Genomic DNA, 21,265 nt, shown 5'->3' on the forward strand with positions numbered 1-21,265 from the left:
AATAAATTTTATGATATATTTTAATTTGAAGGAATAAAATTGTTAATAATATATTTTTTATTAACATAATTAATAATACATAAGATAATATAATTAATAAATAATTAATATGTATATATATTTTTAAAATATAAGATTAAATATGTTCATAAAAAAATATGTTTATACAAAAAATAACAAGATACATATCCTATAGGTTCTCACACTCTCCCTTTTATTTTCAAAAGCAAAAAATTTTTGCTTTTTCCAAAATCACGGTTTGCCCAAAACTAGTGGGTGTTTGGGTGACTTATCACCCAAACCATGGTTTGGGGTGTCACCCAAACGGGACCTTAAACCTTTTTTAAGATCTAGCTAAGTCATTTTATTTTTCTTAGGAATCAGGATTACCATTTCCCATAACTGCTTTTTTTTTTGTGGGGGAAAAAACACAGTTAAAAAAAGAACAGATGAAAATACTGTAATAATTATACATTAATTTTAGCATTTAAAAAATAAGGTAAAATGTACAGCAAGAATATATATATATATATATATATATATATTCACATACAGATAACATCTCCGTAATTAATGACTTTTTTTAATTATTTTAAGTTCATATCCTTTTGCGATCCAACACTTGAAGATCGACCCAGAATATTTCGTCTTTTTGGCCAAAACAAAAGAAGTAAGAAGGAAATTTGACAATGATTCCGAAGTATAAAGCTTCACATTTACTGACGAGGAAAAGATGAGGTTATAGACATTTCATTGACAGAAGATGGAATGGAATTGTCGGCAGAAGCAGAAGGATGACCCGAATTTGGGTCGCTCCTACCATGAACATAAAATGCGGGCTCGCGAGGAAATGGTAATTCCACAGAAAGATTACTTAAATACGAAACAACTCTTGACATGGGAGGCCTATACCTCTGCTTTCTCTTGAACACACAGTAACCCAATCTGGATGCACTTCATCACTTCTGCTTCACAACACTTTCAACTTCGGATCCATTATTTCTAATGGCGTCTCGCCTCCCCTCCACTGGTTCCAAGCCTGCAAAGTTTTCACAGTACACGTACGTCAATTAGCATCTGCCCTTTCTTCTTACAACTTTCTATGCATCAGGCGATGCTATAATTATTGAGACACGATGGCATTCCTGCTTCAACTTATTTATATCAACATTTATCTATTGAAATTTGATAAAAATATAATGAATACGTACAATTCACCACGTTGCAAAAAAAAATAAAAATCCAAACGACAATATAAGCCAATGAGAAACAACATTTTACACGTTGGAACAAATAGAAAAACAAAGTCATGAAGTGGGATAAGGGATTCAGCATTCACTAACTATGTCCCAACTATTCTTCTTGTTCTTTCTTGGTATTGATCTATTGCCACCATTCTTGCTATTCCAAAATCGGAAAGCTTTGGATTCATGTTCTCATCTACTAGAATATTACTAGGCTTAAAATCACGATGTATAATTTTAAGATGCGAATACTCATGAAGATAAAGAATTGCTCGAGCAACCCCTTCAATGATTTTAAAGCACTTGGACCAATTTAACAAGGGTTGATCCTGAGAATCTGTAAACATCACCAATAACAACATAAAGGTGCTAGACTTCAACAGTAAATGTGTTGGTGAAAATTTTTTTTTAAAAAAAAAAACTTCAGAGCAAAGGTAAATGCCAAACTAAAGAGAAAGGAGTCGAGGCTTTTTGGGTGCAAATTCGTAAACAAGTATCTTCTCATGCTCTTGTAAGCAAAATCCCAACGATGTCACTAGATTTCTATGTTGAAGTTTAGCTCTTAGTAAAATCTCATTCTTAAATTCCACGGTGCCTTGCTCGGAGCTCGCGGAGAGTCTCTTCACAGCTATTTTCTGTCCATTAGAAAGAGGACCCTAAGACCATGCATAAGTAAAAGTTAGCATTTGCAAAGATACTCAAATATGGATTGGTCATAGTATGGGGTACTATAGATATATAATTGTTAAAAAGATGTTAACATTTGCATTATGGATCTAAAACAATTGCTCATCTTGTAAACTTCTCCAAATCCTCCTTGATCTATCCTGTTCTGAACTAAAAACCTATTTGTTGCAGCTTCAATTGTAGCGAAATCAAATTGCAATGACTCCAGAGTAGCACATTCAGTTCCGACAAAACCAGTGTACCTATATATTTTTCAAATAAGCATACCCATCCTAGGCATAATACATATTCTTCCCATCCTTAATATGGGACTTAATTAACTACTTTGATTAAATTTAAAAAGTTAACTAAGTTAGATAATAATCATAAATATGTCATATGTTTCCCAAAATACAGTTAAAACTTCTTGAAAAAACTGACATTTCAAAAAATATTTTAAATTATTTTATTAAAAATATGAAACGATAGAATTGATGTATGTGTGGAATTAAGTACTCACTCACTTTATACAATGTATAGGTGTATTATTAATGAGTAATAAGTATTAATGTGATATTTAATTATTTAATAGGAGTAATTTAGAAAATTATTGATAAATATGAGAAACAGGTCCTAGAACCAAGATCAACATTCTAATAATTAGGTTCTATATCAAAGGAATATAAATATAAATATATATATATATATATATATATATATGTAGGAAGAGCAGGGTTGGTCTGATTTTCTATTTTCTATTTCACAAAACGTACAGTTTTCTTAGAGAATGGTATATCTTCTCCTTGCCTTCCTTCGCAGCAAATAGATGATGAGACAGAACAGCAGGACTGTAATAACCACTGGGATGACCACCGCGATAATGATTCGTGACCCGACTTTTCTCACTCCTGCGCAATAAAATATTTCCCATAACATTGATAATACCAGCTTAATCTTTAATATAACAATTATTTAATAAAGTAAAAAAATTAATTAAATTAATTATTTATAATAAATTATTTATAATAAATAAGTATTATCATTTTGAATTATCCTTACTAATTAAGTACATCGACTAGAATTATTATTATTACAAAAACTATTTTAAGAAAAATAAATAAATATGAGAGATAAAGTGATTCAAAATCTTATATTTAAAATAAAATAAAAATTAAATGAGTTTTTAAAGATCGGAGGTAATAATAGGTAATACTCCCTCCGTTCCTTATTATAAGAGACATTTGATGCTTATGGTATGTTCTTATATATAAGAGACACTTAAAAGTTGTCTCTATTTTTTTGTGTTGATTTCCTATTTTACCCATATTTATTATCTTCAACTCACACTCTCTCTCCCTCCCACTTCTCTTTCTTTTAATATTTTAATTATTCTCTCTCATGCTCTCTTTCCTTATTAATGAAGGCATTTTTGGAAAACAAATTATACTTTTTACACATTAATTGTTCTTAATTAATTTTAACTATTTTTTTGATCAACGTATTTCGGTTATTTGTCTCTTATAATAAGGAACGGAGGGAGTAATAGACAAATGTTAAACCCCAAAAAAAACAAAATTTTCCTTTAAAGTAAAATGAAATAATTTATTTTTTATTCTAATGACATCAAAATGGACAAAGTTGGCCCGCACAAATAGAGCCTATGATAAGGTCATTTGAGCCAGACAGCCTTCATTCGTTGAACATGCGACAAAATTGTGAACTTGACCCAATTAAGGTTTCATTAAAAACTAGTAGTAATATAAATCTCAAAATCGGTTATGTGTAGATAAATAATTAGCCATTTAGAAGTCAAGTTCACCGATTTATTTACACAAACATGTGAACTTGACCCCATTAGGGTTTCACTTTACCTTCTGCCGCCGAGCCCCCTCTGCCGCCATCAACAGGAACAGAATCATGGGAGACAAGCTCAGGCGAACGTGCGTGAACAACTTCAACCTTTCTGTAAAAGAGTCGCAACCCAAACATGAGGCTGAAGCTTGGATACAGAAGCATTCCACCGTCTCTTCTAAGGCAACACAACGGAATATCCACCATCATATCCCTCAGACATCTCCGGTAATCTCCGCTCGTCGTACACCTTCTGATCCCCCAGTTTCCCCGTCCTCATCACAAATTTCTTTTCTCCAGCTGCCAGACCCTCCGCTGCCCCCGTTATCGCCTCATTCAGCGTGTTCGCCAGCACCCACCCGACGCCACCTTGATTCGACGAGTCCGGAATCGTGCTGAAATTCTCGAGCTTAATCCTCGGCCATTCCTCCAAGTTGGAGAAGATTAAGCGATTCGAATACCGAACTAAGCACTCGTGATACCAAACGATGGCTTCCTTGGAGTAGACACAGCGCGACGCGATTTTCTAGATCGCCAACTGAATGCAGTTTTGGCACATCTGACGCGTGACACTGCCAGCGAGAAGAGAGACGTCAAGAGAGACTCCACATGATTCATTCCGCACCTTCCCCTCATAACATCTCGTCTTCTTATACGACATCTCAACACCTTTTTACTGTCTTTTTCTCTTAGCACTGGGTCTTCCTTCCTGGGCTCCTCATTGGCCCCCTGTCCTGGCCCAATTCTTTTTGTGACCTTGACATTCTACTCTGAATCAAAAGAAAATTTAGCCGACAAAGGGCTTTAATGATCTATCTAGTGGGGTGTTTTTTAATGGTTCTTTCCTATTGCCATCATCTAGCGCCCTATGATAACCCAGTGTTGATTCTTTTCTGGCCAACTATAATATTTTGCTTATGATTTGTCAAATCTGATACGACCACTGTGCCTTGGACGTAATTCTAAAATATTGCAAGATGGGTCTCAAATCAATCTGTTTCTTGATATACCAGAGAAATTACATATCTTTCTCCAATGCACTTGATATATAATAATGTAAAAGAAGTAACTTTATGATTACACTAACACGCATGATTCAGAATTCGATAGTTGGGATGGGATTTCACGACAATGGTCAGCAATGATCAACTACATGGGGTTTTACGTGCGCTTGCTTCTTGCCTATGTACGTTTAATAATGGTGTTTTATTTACATGTTTGCATCAGATAGACAAGATTGACATGAGTAATCCCATATATATATATATATATATATGCATGTATAAATTAATTCTTTTTTATATCATCTTATAATTTCAAATCTCTTTTTTTTTTTTTGGTTAAGAAGTGGACAGATGCTTCTTTCGCTACTAATATTCTTCTGATCTCACATAGGAATCCAAATGAACCTCCACAATCCACATGTTGGTAAACAGAACAACAGATAAGCTATCGAGGGTACACTTGAGTGATGGAAGCTTCGTCAACAGAGTGTGAGACTGATTTGCTTTGAGAAAACTTATTTGTGGAGCTCAATGGAAGGCTGGGCTCAACAGTTGTACTTTGAACCAGAAATGGAGGCCTCTCAGGTATTGCTAAGCTAACTGAGTAACTATTGAACATCAGAACTATTGTCTGCATTGTTGGCCTTTGTGCTGGATCTTCTTGTACACATGACAACGCAATCTGGATGCATCTTCTCACTTCCTCTCTATTATAATAATCTCTCAAACTCACGTCTAACACTTCCAACGGTATCCCATCTTTCCATTTCCTCCAGGCCTGCAAAAGTACAGTATGAAAGTCAGACCAGAAACAGACCGAGAGACAGAGAACAAATACAAAGATACTCCAAACTCACATAGTTCAGGAGATGTTCATCATAGTTGGATTCTTGAAATGTTGTGCTTATTATTTCCAAAACCAACACGCCAAAGCTATATGCATCCACTTTTACAGACAGATTCTCATGCATTGCATATTCCGGAGGTTATAACCGCTATAAACAAAATCAAATTCAAAACGTAAAACTTGACATGATGAATATTGGATTTGCATTGGGTGCTCATCAGCTTGATAAGCACCCAGTACTCATCAGGATCTGGATCTGGACGGTCCAGATTTAATTTTATATTTATTATTATTTTTTTAAAAATAATTATTTTAATATGTATAGAATAAAAATAAAAATAATATCTTAACTATCATACTTTAAAAAAATAATTTTTTCTATCTGGACAGTGTTGATCAAACTCAGGATTTGGATCTGGACGGTCCAGATTTAATTTTATATTTATTATTATTTTTTAAAAATAATTATTTTAATATGTATAGAATAAAAGTAAAAATAATATCTTAACTATCATACTTTAAAAAAATAATTTTTTCTATTTTAAAATAATTATTTAAAAATATTAAATCTGGATCGTCCAGATCTAATCTGGACAATCCAGATTGCTCATCACTTGATGAGCACCAAATGTGGATCCATGAATATTTCATGAACATTTACTATCAAACTATTATGTGTTTAAATTGAACAGAGGACAACTGGACAAAGTAATTAAAAAAAAAAAAAGAAGTGACCAAACTCACAATGTTCCCACAATGCTATTTGTATTTCCTTGAGTTTGATCAACACCGAAAATTTTTGCCATAACAAAATTTGTAATTTTTTGTAGGGGTAAGTATTCGGTTTTTTGGTTCGGTTATCGGTGATAACCGAATAACCGAATAGAGTATTACTAACTTTAAAATCACGATGTACGATTCTAAGATGAGAGTTTTCATAAAAATAAAGTATTTTGTGAGCAATTTCTTGTATAATTTATCATTTTGGCCAATTGAATATACTTTTTTTTCCATCATCTAATCAACATCAGAAGAAATGATGAAATTAATATGCAGTATCAAAGAGGCAAAGAAATTCAAATTAAAGAAGCTTATGTATGAATGATATATTGAAAAGAAAGTGATCCAAGCTCTTGTTGGGGATGAACTCATATATGAGGATCTTCTCTTCTCCATCCAAGCAAAACCCCAATAGCCTAACAAGGTTTCTGTGTTGAAGTTTGGCCACTAAAACCACCTAATTCTTGAATTCTTCTACACCTTGCCTAGAGCTTAATGAAAGCCTCTTCAGTGCAATATCTTGCCCGCTAGGAAGAGATCCCTGAAAATACTATACATTCTTTGAGAAGCTCTGAACCCAAAACCAAAGTGTCTCAATTTTTACAGGGACCAAATAAAATACCTTGAAAACCTCACCAAATCCTCCTTCGCCTAGTTTATTTTCATGGGAGAAGTTGTTTGTGGCCAATCTGACTATTTCCAGATCAAACCGCAAGTACTTCACACTAGAAATTTCAACCGCACATAAGTAGCCAGAGTAAACTTAAAGCTGAAGGCCTTCTGAGTTTCACATTGTTGGGGTAAGGATTTTATAATAGATTGAATCATTGATGCCACTAGCAGATATAAAAAGTTCCACGGTAGCTAAGCTAGCAAAATGTGGAAGTACTGAGAGAATCAAAAGATAAAATGCTTTTTTTTTTCTCTAAATCATACCATTGTTTTCTTTAGCTGGCAGCACTTATATGTGCTTCTTGCTTGCCCTTCTAGTTACTAACCAGTAGAGAAGGAGGAAAGCCAGCAAAACAGTCCTAATTGGAGCCACAATCGCGAGGACTACGGCTACGGAGATTCGGGTTTTTTCGGCTTAAATTAATTGGTTGATTAGTTTCCGGCATATTACCACTTGAAGTTGACAAAACTAATAAGTGGGAGAAGTCAAAAAGCAATGCACAGGACTCTCCACAAATATCTTTTGGCGTTGGTTCTTGTGGGGTGATCACCGGCGATGATTGGTAGAACAGGAACGTTTCATATCGGACAATACAAATAGTTTGCAGGACTCTAGCCCCAATTTTTCCATTGCAACAACTGGGTAAGGTCGAACTTGCTCGTTTTAAGCATGTTTCGTAGGTAGTTTCTGTTAAGTCCGGCGTGCACTGTGCTAGTGTTAAGACAAAGAGTATAGAGCCCAATGCACAAAAAGAGTCCAGAGCCCAATTGTTATAGAGTCTAGTTATTATTCTTTGTACAGAGATATTTTTACATTGTTCAGTCCTGTATACGTGTCACACCTTTGTGCATTCTAGGGTTTCTAACCCTCTATTTAAATGAATAGTAATCCACTGGCTCTATGTGCCACTATTATACAGAAACCTAGTTTATTTATCTTGGTACTAGAGCCTTTGGGCTAGCTGTCATGGCTTCCTCCTCTGACAAGACAGTTGAAGCAACCTCTCTGGCAAATGCCTCTACTCTTCCCAAGGGGTCCACCGGTCCAACTCTCAGCCAAGTGTGTTCCGTCAAGCTGGATGGGACTAACTACACAGTGTGGCAGACTCACGTGCTACCCATCATCAAGGGTCACAAGTTAGAAGGTTTTATTACTAGCTCCAAAGTCTGTCCACCCCAGTTTGTCACTGTTGATGACAAACAGGTTCTGAACCCAGAATTTGAAGACTGGGTGGCTGCTGACCAGTTGATTTTTGGCTGGCTGCTTAACACAATGACACTTGAGGTATCCTCGCAGATAGTCTCAGTCTCCACAGCTGCTAGGCTTTGGAATACAGCCAAACAACTTGCTGGAGCAACAACTAAGTCAAGAGTTCTTATGTTGAAATCTGATTTCCAGCGTACCAGGAAGGGTACGATGAAGATGGCAGATTATTTGGCAAAAATGAAGAATATCTCTGAGCAATTTGCAATAACTGGGTGCCCTGTTACACTTCCTGACTTGATCATCCAAGTTCTTGCTGGACTTGATGCAGACTACAACCCCATAGTAGTCCAACTAAGCAAGGAAGTAGATGAGCTCACTTGGATTGAGTTTCAATCATCTCTACTCACCTATGAAAGCAAAATGGATTAGCTACAGCAGTTCTCTCAAATGAATATCTCCACAAATTTTGCAAACTATGCTAAGTCAGAAAGATTTACCCCACAAGGCAACTGGCGTGGAAGCCGTGGGAACTATAGAAACAGAGGAAGAGGCAGACGTGGCAACAGCTGGGATCACAACAACAACAGTGAACCGGTTAGGTGTCAGCTCTGTCGTCGCCCTGGCCATAAAGCTGAGAAATGTTTCTACATATTTGACAGGACCTTTGTGACCAGTGATGAGAAAAAATACCACTCCTCAAGTGGTGGTTCTGCTTCAAACTCTGACCATTCTGCGTACTGGGCCACTCCTGAAAGTGTGAATGATGATGCATGGTACCTGGACAGTAGAGCAACAAGCCATGTTACCAGTGATATTACTTAAATTGATAATCCTACTGCTCCAAATGGTAAGATGCGAATTATTGTTGGAAATGGTGATAAACTTAATGTTGAAAAAAAAGGTTCCTCTACAATCTCTAATATTCCAGGCAAAACAGTAAAGGTGAACAATATTCTTTATTCACCAGGAATTAAGAAGAATCTATTGAGTGTCTACAAAATAGCCTGTGATAATGATGCAGATGTTGTCTTTAATAAACTTGGATTTTCTGTGAAGGAACAGGAAACGGGGGAAACAATGCTGAAAGGACTGCCAAGTGATAGTGGAATGTTTAAAGTTTCAAAGCATAGGAAGGATGGAAGCGTAGATGTAGTGTTTGTGGCTGAACAAGAAGAAGCTGATATTTCAGCACTTAGGAATCCTAGTTCAAATAGAATTTTGTGGCACTGTAGACTTGGACATCCTAGCGATAGGGTGTTGAATCAGATTATTAGTGATTGTAATTTGAACATCAGCAAGAATGAAAGAATGTTTTGTGAACCATGCAGATATGGAAAGTCTCCATCATTACCATTTAAAATTTCTCTATCTCATGCTTCTAAACCCCTTAAACTGATACACACTGATTTATGGGGTCCTGCACCTATCACATCGTTGAATGGCTTCAAATATTATGTGCTATTTTTGGATGATTACAATACACACTCATGGATTTTTCCATTGAAAACTAAAGATGAAGCATTGAGCATGTTTATTCAATTCAAAACCTTTGTAGAAAATCAATTTGACAGCAAAATCAAAGTTGTACAAAGTGACTGGGGTGGAGAATACAGAAGTTTTTCTAAGTTTTTGCAAAATGCAGGAATTCATTTCAGACATTCTTGTCCTCATACCTCCCCTCAAAATGGAAGAGCAGAAAGAAAACACAGACACATAGTAGAAATGGGCCTAACCCTACTTGCACAGGCTAAAATGCCACTATTTTACTGGTGGTGGGAAGCATTTCACACTGCTACAAGATTAATAAATCAACTACCTTCTGCTGTTTTGGGTGGAATCTCACCTCACTTTCGGCTGTTTGGCAAGCATCCAGATTATGATAGACTCAAAGTCTTTGGTTCAGCATGCTGTCCTTGCTTAAGGCCCTATAATCAACATAAACTTCAATTCAGAACGACAAAATGTGTATTTCTTGGCTACAGCAATGATCATAAAGGCTTCAAATGTTTAAGTCCTACAGGAAAGATTTACTTATCCAGACATATAGTTTTTAATGAAACTGACTTTCCTTTTGCATCAGGTTTCATAAACAAGAAGGTGTTACCTGTAGAGGAAATTCATCCACAGAGTTTCTTTAAACCTCTGCTTTCTGGAGTCCCTATTGTTTGTCCAGCCACGAATCCTGCTCCACAACTAGTGCAAATCCAAAGTCAGGGCATTAAAGATAGCCAGCTCCCAGCTGTTGCTTCTCCTCCTAACTTGCAGCCCACCACTGACAACAACTCTCAATATTCTTGCACTGGCATCACACCTGAAAATATGGCAAAAAATTCATCAACACAAGCCAGCTCTTCCATAAGCCATGGAAACAATGATGAACATTCATGTGAATTAGGTTCGAACAATCAGCAACAAATGATCAGAAATCAACACTCTATGATCACTAGAAGCAAAGCTAGAATATCAAAGCTAAAAATGCCATATATAGGTGCTGTCATGACAGAACAAGTAGAGGACATCACTCCATGTAGTGTATAAGAAGCTCTAAAGAATAGGAAATGGAAAAAAGCTATGCAAGAAGAATTTCATGCCTTGATAAAAAATAAAACATGGAAGCTTGTTCCATATTCAGGTCAAGGGAATCTAGTCGACTGCAAGTGGGTCTTCAAAAATAAGTTTAATGCAGATGGTTCATTTCAAAAACACAAAGCCAGATTAGTTGCAAAAGGATTTCAACAGAATCCTAGTATTGACTTTGATGAAACTTTCAGTCCTGTCCTAAAGGCTCCCACGCTCATATTTGTTCTCACAATAGCAATCGCCTTTAATTGGTAGATCAGGTAGATTGACATAAATAATGCCTTTCTAAATGGTGACCTACAGGAGATGGTACTTATGAAGCAACCTGAAGGCTTCATCGATGCAAAATTCCCAAATCACGTCTGCTTACTGAATAAGGCCCTGTATGGTCTTAAACAAGCTCCCACAGCTTGGTTTGAGAAACTTAAATCTATCTTGGTTGGCTGGGGTTTCTTACACTCTAAATGTGATTCTTCATTGTTCTTCCTGAAGCATGAAAGAAATGTGATGTTTGTGCTCGTGTATGTAGATGACATTATTGTCACAGGAAACTCATGCAAGCTAATTAATCTATTTGTCAAGCATTTGAACAAATACTTTGCCTTGAAAGATCTCAGCCAACTTCATCATTTTTTGGGAATAGAAGCTTATAGAGACTATATCGGTCTGTATCTCAAACAAGAAAGGTATATTGCAAGTTTACTGACTAAGAGTGGCATGCAGAATTCCTCAACGGTTCCTACACCTATGGTAGTGAACCGACATCTCACCAAAGATGACGGAATCGCACTCAGAAATCCTACTCTATATAGACAACTGATTGGAGCTCTACAATATCTTGTCAACACTAGACCAGATATCATGTTCGCAGTGAATAAACTAAGTCAGTTTCTGAGTTCACCCACAAGCACTCACCGGCAAGCCTTAAAGCGAGTACTCAGGTATCTAAAGGGAACAAAGGATATGGCTTTACATATTAAACCGAGCAATCATCTCACCTTGCAAGGATTTTCTGACGCTGACTGGGCTGAGTGTCCCGATGACCGACGATCCATGGGTGGCTACTGCGTATACTTCGGCGACTCTCTGATTTGGTGGTCAGCGAAGAAGCAAAAGGTGGTCGCTCTATCCAGTATGGAGTCCGAATACAGAGCTCTTACAGATCTCGTGACGGAGCTAGCTTAGATTCAAGCTTTTGTGCAAGAAATCGGACTTCATCTGAGGGAGCCTCCGATTGCCTGGTGCGACAACCTCAGCGCCGCTGCTATCGCCTCAAATCCGGTCTTCCACACTCGGTCAAAGCACATAGAGCTAGATGTGCATTATGTCAGGGATCGGGTTCTTGATCACAAACTCTCTATGCGCTATGTACCTTCCTCTGAGCAAGTGGCAGATCTCTTCACTAAACCTTTGTCTCATTCACAGTTTTGGGCCTTAAGAGACAAACTAGGGATCTCCAAGTTACCCATCCCTAGTTTGAGAGGGCCTGTTAAGACAAAGAGTATAGAGCCCAATACACAAAAAGAGTCCAGAGCCCAATTGTTATAGAGTCTAGTTATTATTCTTTGTATAGAGATATTTTTACACTGTTCAGTCCTGTATACATGTCACACCTTTGTACATTCTAGGGTTTCTAACCCTCTATTTAAATGAATAGTAATCCTCTGGCTCTGTGCACCACTATTATACAGAAACCTAGTTTATTTATCTGCTAGCGTATATAGCGTTTGAAAAGTAGAAAATTTGGCTTCTTTTGTAGCAAACTTCTTGTCGGCTCTGCCCTTCACTGCTTGCGTTTTCACCGCGTTGATAGTCTCAGCCAACAGCGACATGAAGCCACTTTGGTTTAAGCTTGCCGCAGTATTCATCAAAATAAGCCTGGGAGCTTCTTCACTGATGGAGAAGAAAGGCTCATCTGAGTAACGTAACATACACTCGTTGAACCAGATCATTGACTTTTTATCTAACGGATACCTTCGGAGTATTCGTTTGGCTGCCACAGAGGCGCAGTCATGGCAGGCGTCAGGGGTGAGATCTCCATGGCAGAGGAAGGCGCCATAAACAGTGCCGTCGGAGTTGCTGGCGGCGGCATAGTAGAAACCGTTTTGGTGGGTGGAATTTGTGGAAAGCCATGAAAGGAGATGGTCTAGATTGGTTTGATGGGAACTATTGGAAGAGAAAAACGTTGTGCCTCGACACTTGTAATATTTCTCTGTTTGGGCGGAAGCTCTATAACTGGTTACCATCACTGTAAGGATCGCCATGAAGATCATGAGAACAGAGAGAGGAGGAGGATCAACTTTGAAGAGCTTCATTTCGTTTGTTTGTTGAACGATGCACCCTGCCTCTACACGCCTAAACGCACAGCACGACTCAACAATCTGAATATTCCAATAATTGAGAAAAATGCATCACACACTTTGGGCCCATTTGGACCCAGTACATATACTAGTCTCTGAAACTAACCAAATACAATCAGAGACGCAACCGGAAGCTAAACTACAGGGCTGTGCAATCTTGGGCCCATATCTCTTAATTTGGGCCTACGAATTACAAAGCAGAAATATTACTTACAAATAAGTATTTCAGCATTGTTGATGAAGATCTCCGTCACTCGCTTGCTCAAATTATACTCGTGTCTCTTGGATTTGCAAGCCAGTGCGGAGCGCATGCGGCGTCATTGCTTCATTGCTCACGGTTCAGAACGTCAATTTTGTAATAGACCAGAAAAATGCCCTGCTAAAATATACCACGTCACGAGAAAGAAGAAAGAACTTTTACAAAATTTATATAATATTCTAAATCAAATTAAAATATCAGGAGTTTTTTCTACCACTAATAGTATTGTATTTTTATTTATTTATTACTTGTTTTAAAATACAGTTTTGAAGTGTTGGATGATTAGTTACATATGAAAATATGCTTGTATACGTATCAATACCGGTGCTAAATAGGTGAGAATAATCTCAGACAGAAATAAAGTCGACAAAAATAAATTAAAAGACGAGTAAAATTTGAAGAAAATTTAAATGATCAGATTACAACCAACTGAAATTAACATATGGAAGTGAAGTATGAGATAAATTTAGAAGTTAAAGATTTTTATCTTTTATGAAAATCAAACAAAATATGGATAAAATGAAATAAATAAAAGTAAAGAACACCAAAGATTGCATAATAAAATTAGCAGCGGGGGCTGGTTTTTGGGCGTTGACAGGCAGACAGCGTCAGTCGTGGCAAAAACGGGAGAGGAAGACTTGAAAAGGGGGGTCTCACTACGCGTTTCCTTCCCGCACGGGCCGGGGCGTGCCTGACTTAGTTGGTCACTATTAATTATTGATCAAACACTTAGAAAACTTAAAAAAGATACTTTTAAATTTTAAAATTTCAAATCATTTTTGTTTACTATATTTCAATAATAATTAATAACATTTAAAGAGCAAATGACAATATATTTTTGTATTTATTTTTATTTATAATTTTAAAATTTTACAGATATTTTTTTTGAAAATTTTGCATTGATTAATGATATTGATTTTTTTTTAACTGATTTGTATCTGATTATTTGAACCCAAAGAATCATCCATCAGTTCCAAGTCACGATGAACAATTTATACTTTCATATTCATGTGTTGAGAAGCAGTTAAGAATAGTTTAGTTAAGATAATATTTACTATAACCGTAAGAACTAGTTGGGAATAAATCTAGTTTTTAATACAAAATATCAATCTAACTTGTTTTTTAAATTTATAATTTTTTTCCTAGAATATGCCTATTAACTGTACATAACAAGGGATTCCAATTAAGGAGTAGTTCTAATACACATGACTACAGAATGTAATTTAAGAAAGTTAACACTTATTTGTTATAAATAAATAGTTTAACCAATTTTCTTAATATTTTTAAATTAACTATTAAGTTTTTATATTAAGGATTGAATCTTTTGTAGCACATATAGAATTAGCCATATAACGCAATATTAGGGGAAGATAGATAAATAGTTATGTAAGGGGCATTAAAAAAGTACTTTTACATAAACAAGATAAAATTTTTCTCATATATTTATTTTACATATTATAAAATCACTTTTAAAATCATGATTTGATTTCTATCCAAATCCTTTCTAAATCTTTAAACCAAGTCTTAAATTTTTACCAGTAAAGTTTTATGATCAATTTTAAACTGATTATAACTTTTAGATATTTATAATTAAACTTTCGGGATTTACAATTGAGATATGTTATTAATCACACAGCCGCGTTTTTTGTTGGTTTCATTTTTTTTCCCCTTCCGTATAATCTCATAAATTCATGGTCAATGAATTTCTTTTTCCTTTACGGGTCCCACTTTCGCTTCCAATTCCAGTTCTGAGCCTCCAATTTCTTGTTATCAAACGAGGCTATTAAAGCATCGAATTGACTTGTTCAAATCTCATTCCTATGCCTCCAATTTCATGGTATCAAATTAAATGATATTGCTTCTGGTCCTTAATACTACTTCCGGTCTTTAATATAAGATCCTGTTTGATTTTTATTTTGGTTTTAAATATAAGACCCCAATCTACTTTGTCCTGATATTTACTCAATTTTTTCCAAGATAGTCTTTCTAGTAATTATAATTCTAGTCAATACACTTGATTAGCAAGAATATTTTAGAAAAAATACATATTTATGACAAATAACTAACTCAACTTACTTCTTTAATCTTTTTAAATTAGTCAACTGACTCTTATAATTAGGACTGAAGGTAGTATAAGAATTCATTTGACCTTTTTTTTTGTTTTAAATATAAGATATCAATCCAATTTGTCTTTTATATTTATTTATTTATTTTAAATAGTCATTGTAATAGTAATATTTCTAACCAATATATTTGATTAGCAAAAAATATTTTAATAAAAACAATACTTATTTATTATAAATAACTAATATAACTAATTTTCTTAATACATTTAGAGTTGTTAACTAGTTCTTATATTAAAGATCCGGATAGTACATTAGTTGATTTCAGCATTGACGGGTGTGCCAGTCTAGATGTCGTTTGAAGTGGACGGCGGAGGAATTATTAGACACGCAAGGGAAAGAGTCTGGGAAGTGACAACGAAGACTGGAAACCTTTCAGCTGATCAGGTCTCCATTGTCGTGTTTAAAAAGGGCTTAAAATTTAAATAAATAAAATTTCGTCACGAACTTTTCACAGATGTAACGGAAAAGAGAAAAAGAGTAAACTAATTATTTATTAATTTGATTATTATATATCTATATTTATCGAGTCTGTGCTGTATAGCGTTTTTTCATTACATAAAAGGTAAACAATAATCAAGGAAATCAATAAATAATTCATGTGTGTTTAGAAAAAATTTAAAATTGTAATTGTCTAAAATATTTTTTTAATGTTGGTTGAAAATGTAGAAAATTAGAACAAATAATCCTCCAAAATTTGTCATATACTACCTCTGATCCTAATTATAAGAGCTAGTTGACTAATTTGAGAAGATTAAGAAAACGAGTTAAATTAGTTATTTGTAATAAATATATATTGTTTTTTTTCTAAAATATTCTTGCTAATCAAGTGTGTTGGTTAGAACTATCATTATTAGAAGGACTACTTTAAAAAATATATATAAATATTAAAGACAAAATCACAGTAATAAATATGAAACGGAGGGGAGTAAGTATTGATGTTATAGCTCGTCCTGTCTACATCTCTCTTCTTGATCACTGGTTCTCAAATTCCAAATCTGTCACATTGCAAATTCCAAATATTCCTTCTGTTCTTAATGCAAGACCTATTTAACTAATTTGATTAGATTAATTAAGGAAGTTATGTAAGGTAGTAAAAAATATGACATGTTTTTCCTAAAACACCATAATTATCTTTCATAATATCCTTATTCTCTCTTCTACCTAATTATGGTTGAGGGAGATACATATGAGTAATTTAGAAAAAATTGATAAATATGAGAAATAGATCTTATATTTAGAACCAAAACTAACTTTATGATTAGGTAATATATTAAGTACCGGAGAAAAGTACTAAAAACTGATAAATATAGATGAGAATACTAAAAGGAGTCAACAAACTGCCGGCGTGGGGATTGAAATTGATCACGACACCTCCCCCTCTTAGTATAAGTTTGAGCTCTTGTATTCCCTTTTTCTTGAGGAATAATATTCAGTTTTTCATTCAAAAAAAAAAATTGATCATCAGAAAATGATTCGTCTCATGAATTCTCCTAAGCTCTGTCTTCTTCTTTGCCTTGTAATCCTTTCGATTGCCAGAATCAAAGGACAGAATAACGTCTGTTCCCCTGATACTTATGCCCAGAAAAGCACGTTTCAGAAAAATTTGAACCACTTGCTTTCTTCCCTTTCCTCCAACACCAATCAAAGTGATGGATTTTACGGCACCACCGTCTCCAGTCAAGGAAACAACTCCGACGACACCGTCTGCGGATTGTTCCAGTGCCTCGGCTATGCCACCGTCCAGGCCTGTCAAAAATGTGTTTCCGAGGGAATCAAAGACATCCTCCGGAGATGCCCCAACAAAACAGGAGCCGTCGCGTGGTACGACAAGTGCTGGTTACATTACTCCGACCGCTGGTTAAATTACACCGACCAGTGTTTCCTCTCCAAATTGGAAGAAGAACCCAACGCGGTTGTTCTTAACAAACGCTATGCAACGGACACGGATAACTTTAAGAATCTGTTGGGAGAAACCTTGACAGCGGTTGCCAAAAAAGCGTCGGAAGGCGGAAGCAAAAAAAAATATGCGACGAAAGAAGCAAACATTAGTTCTTTTGAAACTCTGCACGCTATGGCGCAGTGCACGCCGGATATATCTGAGATTGATTGTCTCAGCTGTCTCAGTAACAGTATTAGCTATTTGCCTTATTGCTGTAATGGACTGGTCGGCGCAACAATCCTCAAGCCCAGTTGCTATTTAAGGTATGAAACGTACGCCTTTTACCCGGAAGCGCCTCCGCCGCCTGCTCCTTCGCCGGAATCCACTTCCAAAGGTCAGTTGTTATATATTGCTTGAAGGAAAAAACACTGGACGAGTTTTTTTACCCAAGATTAATCTATGGGTTAAGTTGCACTTGAAACATTGTTTATAAAACTATTCTGATAAATTTAATTTACTAGTTATATTATGGGCATATTATACGAGGTGGTTTGATTCATAATTAAATTAGCAAATGGTAAATTATATGAATTTTGTATTTGCCAAGTATAGATATAATTTCTCCGAAACAAATATATGTTTTATATTTCAGTTTAATTTCAAATTGAATACTAACTCCGGTCCTAATTATAAGACCTAATTGACTAATTTAAGGAGATTAGGAAAAGAAGTTAAGTTAGTTATTTGTAATAAACAAGTGTTGTCTTTCTTAAAATATCCTTACTAATCAACTATATTGGCTAGAACTATAATTATGAAAATGACTATCTTGGAGAAAAATGCATAAATATGAGAGACAAAGTGGGTTGGGATCTTCTATTTAGGACCAAAATAAAAGGCAAACAAGGTCTTATATTAAGGAGCGCAGGTAGTAGAAGACCTTCTATTTAAAAGTTAAAGTGTAAATAATATGTAACTTAAACTGATAAATGATATTTTAATTGACAATATATTTTTTTATTATTATAAAAGGGTGAGGTAATAATTTGGCTTAGCGTGTGGGATCAAACCTTCGTGCCAACACGGGTATCGCCTTTAAATAACAATCAATCAATCATCAATTATATTCTTAAAAACTTATAATACCGGTTCGTTTTAAAAACGGGTCGGGTATAACATTAAAACATCCAAGTATATTTAATTGATGAGATTTGAATAATATTTTAATTGGGATTTATGTATATTGAATTAAATGAGGAGTATTATTATTAAATGGGATTTCAATTTGAGAGTCAAATAAAGGAATTAATAATTAATTTTGAGTTTGAACGATATCTTAGTTGGGATTTGAATATATTGAATTAAATAAGAAATATTATAATTAAATAGTACGTCAATTGGGCTTAAATAGAGAAATAAACAAATAATTTTAAATTTTTATATTGTCTTGTTAATTTTTGAATTTCTAATTCAAATCTCATTTGAATAAATAAAAAAATTACACTTCTATACAAAGTGAATATAAATTTGAGCTGCCTTAGATAATACGATTTATTATCATTTAAAATTTAATCAAATATTTTAATCCGTGCATTACACGACGAAGAAATCTCTAGTTTTAAACTTAGAAATTGTTTTATAAGAAGTTAGAGAAGATGTTCAGGATAAAGGAAAAAAAAACTGTATAACTTTAATAAAAATAGTGAAAAAAAATATATGTAAAGTAGTCGTTTTGTTTTATTCAGATAGAAGCAGGATTTCAGCTGGGATAATTATTGCCATAGCTGTTCCAGCGGTGACATTCATATTGCTCTGCTTCTTGTGCTTAAAAAGGAGGGCAAGGAAAGATGCTTCAGTTCCTAAACAAAGTGGTATGATAAATATCAGCTCTCGTGTTTAATCTCATACACATGCAATTTTCACTTTAATTATTACATGGAAGTTCCTTAGATATCATAATCCCTGCATTTTTTCTTTTTCGTTTTTGGTTATGAAGTTGATATTTCAAGCGTAGAATCCCTGCAATTTGATTTGGATACCATCAGAACAGCCACAAATGACTTCTCTCCTGACAACAAACTTGGTCAAGGAGGATTTGGTGAGGTTTTCAAGGTATATAAATCTGTTATACTTGTAAAAATCGGGATCACTACTCTTAAAATCATAAATAACTATTTGATTACAAATGGATTTTAATAGATTGATTATTCCTTATGAAGGGTGTTCTACCTGGTGGACAAGAGTTAGCCGTAAAAAGACTATCAAGCGGTTCAAAACAAGGTGTGGGAGAATTTAAGAATGAAGTTGTTACGATGGCAAAACTTCAACATAGAAATCTCGTGAGGTTACTTGGATTTTGTTTGGATGAAGAAGAAAAGATACTCATATACGAATTTTTGCCCAACAGAAGCTTGGATAATTTTTTGTTCGGTAGGTTTTGCAAAATTATTTGCTGCATTTAGTTTAGTTATGCATATGCTCACTCTTCAAATTATGTAATAATAATTATTAATTCCATTGGCTAACTTGGGGTGAGAATGTGAATCTAATTTTTTATCCTATTATTTGAATTGGCTTCTTATTGTGGGTGTAGGACTTGAAAACCAAGGTAAATTGAATTGGTCAACGCGTTACAAGATCATTGAAGGCATTACAAGAGGGATGCTTTATCTTCATGAAGATTCTCAACTAAAAATCATACATCGTGATCTCAAAGCTAGTAATGTATTATTGGATGAAGATTTGAATCCAAAAATCTCTGATTTTGGTATGGCTAAAATTTTTGAAGTTGATCAAACGCAAACAAGCACAAGCAAAGTTGTCGGAACCTTGTAAGTTAAATGTCTTCATGCCAATTGTTTTGCATCATACTTTAGAGAAAAGAAATTATTTTGCATGTAATGTGCGCTTTTTTTTTTGTAGTGGATACATGGCTCCAGAGTATGCAATGCATGGTCATATTTCAATCAAATCTGATATATATAGTTTTGGTGTCCTAATTTTGGAGATTATTAGCGGCAAGAAGAATACATCTTTCTATATTTCAAGCTATGCTGACCACCTACTAAGCTATGTGAGTATATTATCTTTTTTCGGGTGAAAGCCACGTAGGTATATTATCAAAAGTAAATAAACTTAGATGGTACCTAGAGGGGTCAAAACCTTGACACATTAATTAAATATGTGGGAATTGCACTTTGCAGGCCTGGAGGCTGTGGAGGGAAGGGAGGCCATTGGAATTGGTGGATCCTAGTTTAAGAGATTCTTGTTCAAGAAATGAAGTTATTAAATGCATCAATGTGAGCTTGTTATGTATTCAGGAAAACCCAGCTCTGAGACCTACAATACAGTCTATTATGGTGATGCTAAGCAGTCACTCCGTCACATTGTCGGATCCTCGGGAGCCAGCCTTTTTTGTTGGTCGCCATACAACTGATTCAAACAATCCAGCCATTTATGAAAATAGTTCAGATCAATCTACCAGCAAGTCTGCGCAGTGGTCTGTAGATAAAGATCCAATTACTGATTTCGACCCTCGCTAGTACCCTTGTTTATTACTTAAATGCTCATCAACTCAGTAATGTATATGTCAAACATCGATGAAAGCTTGAAACCAGTGTTCAAAAATAAAACTGTTTACAAAAGAATTTTTGATCAGGTAAAATATCAAGAAACTAAATCAGATAAGCTACTTGCATTTGTATATTTTACCTTCTGAGGGGAGGATAATATGACAGTTTATCATACATATCTTTTACTCAATAACGAATGATGTTTCTGTTAATGATTC

At 35.0% G+C, this 21,265-nt stretch overlaps 1 protein-coding gene and 1 pseudogene across 1 annotated transcript; one reads left to right on the forward strand and one right to left on the reverse strand.

Annotated features, from left to right (window-relative positions):
* Positions 1-1,342: 1,342 nt before the first annotated feature.
* On the reverse strand, positions 1,343-13,532 carry LOC114744517 (cysteine-rich receptor-like protein kinase 25; annotated as a pseudogene).
* A 3,532-nt stretch (positions 13,533-17,064) lies between these two features.
* LOC114744518 (putative receptor-like protein kinase At4g00960) lies at positions 17,065-21,017 on the forward strand. The gene is made up of 7 exons (XM_028932688.1): positions 17,065-17,876; positions 19,225-19,346; positions 19,472-19,587; positions 19,695-19,905; positions 20,069-20,306; positions 20,398-20,548; positions 20,679-21,017. Exons 1-7 carry the CDS (start codon positions 17,065-17,067, stop codon positions 21,015-21,017), a joined length of 1,989 nt encoding a protein of 662 aa, XP_028788521.1.
* The last annotated feature ends 248 nt before the right edge of the window (positions 21,018-21,265 follow it).

Source organism: Neltuma alba, unplaced genomic scaffold, assembly GCF_004799145.2.
Source record: "Neltuma alba isolate B1F8T4 unplaced genomic scaffold, ASM479914v2 tig00004377_pilon, whole genome shotgun sequence".
NCBI classification, from domain to species: domain Eukaryota; kingdom Viridiplantae; phylum Streptophyta; class Magnoliopsida; order Fabales; family Fabaceae; genus Neltuma; species Neltuma alba.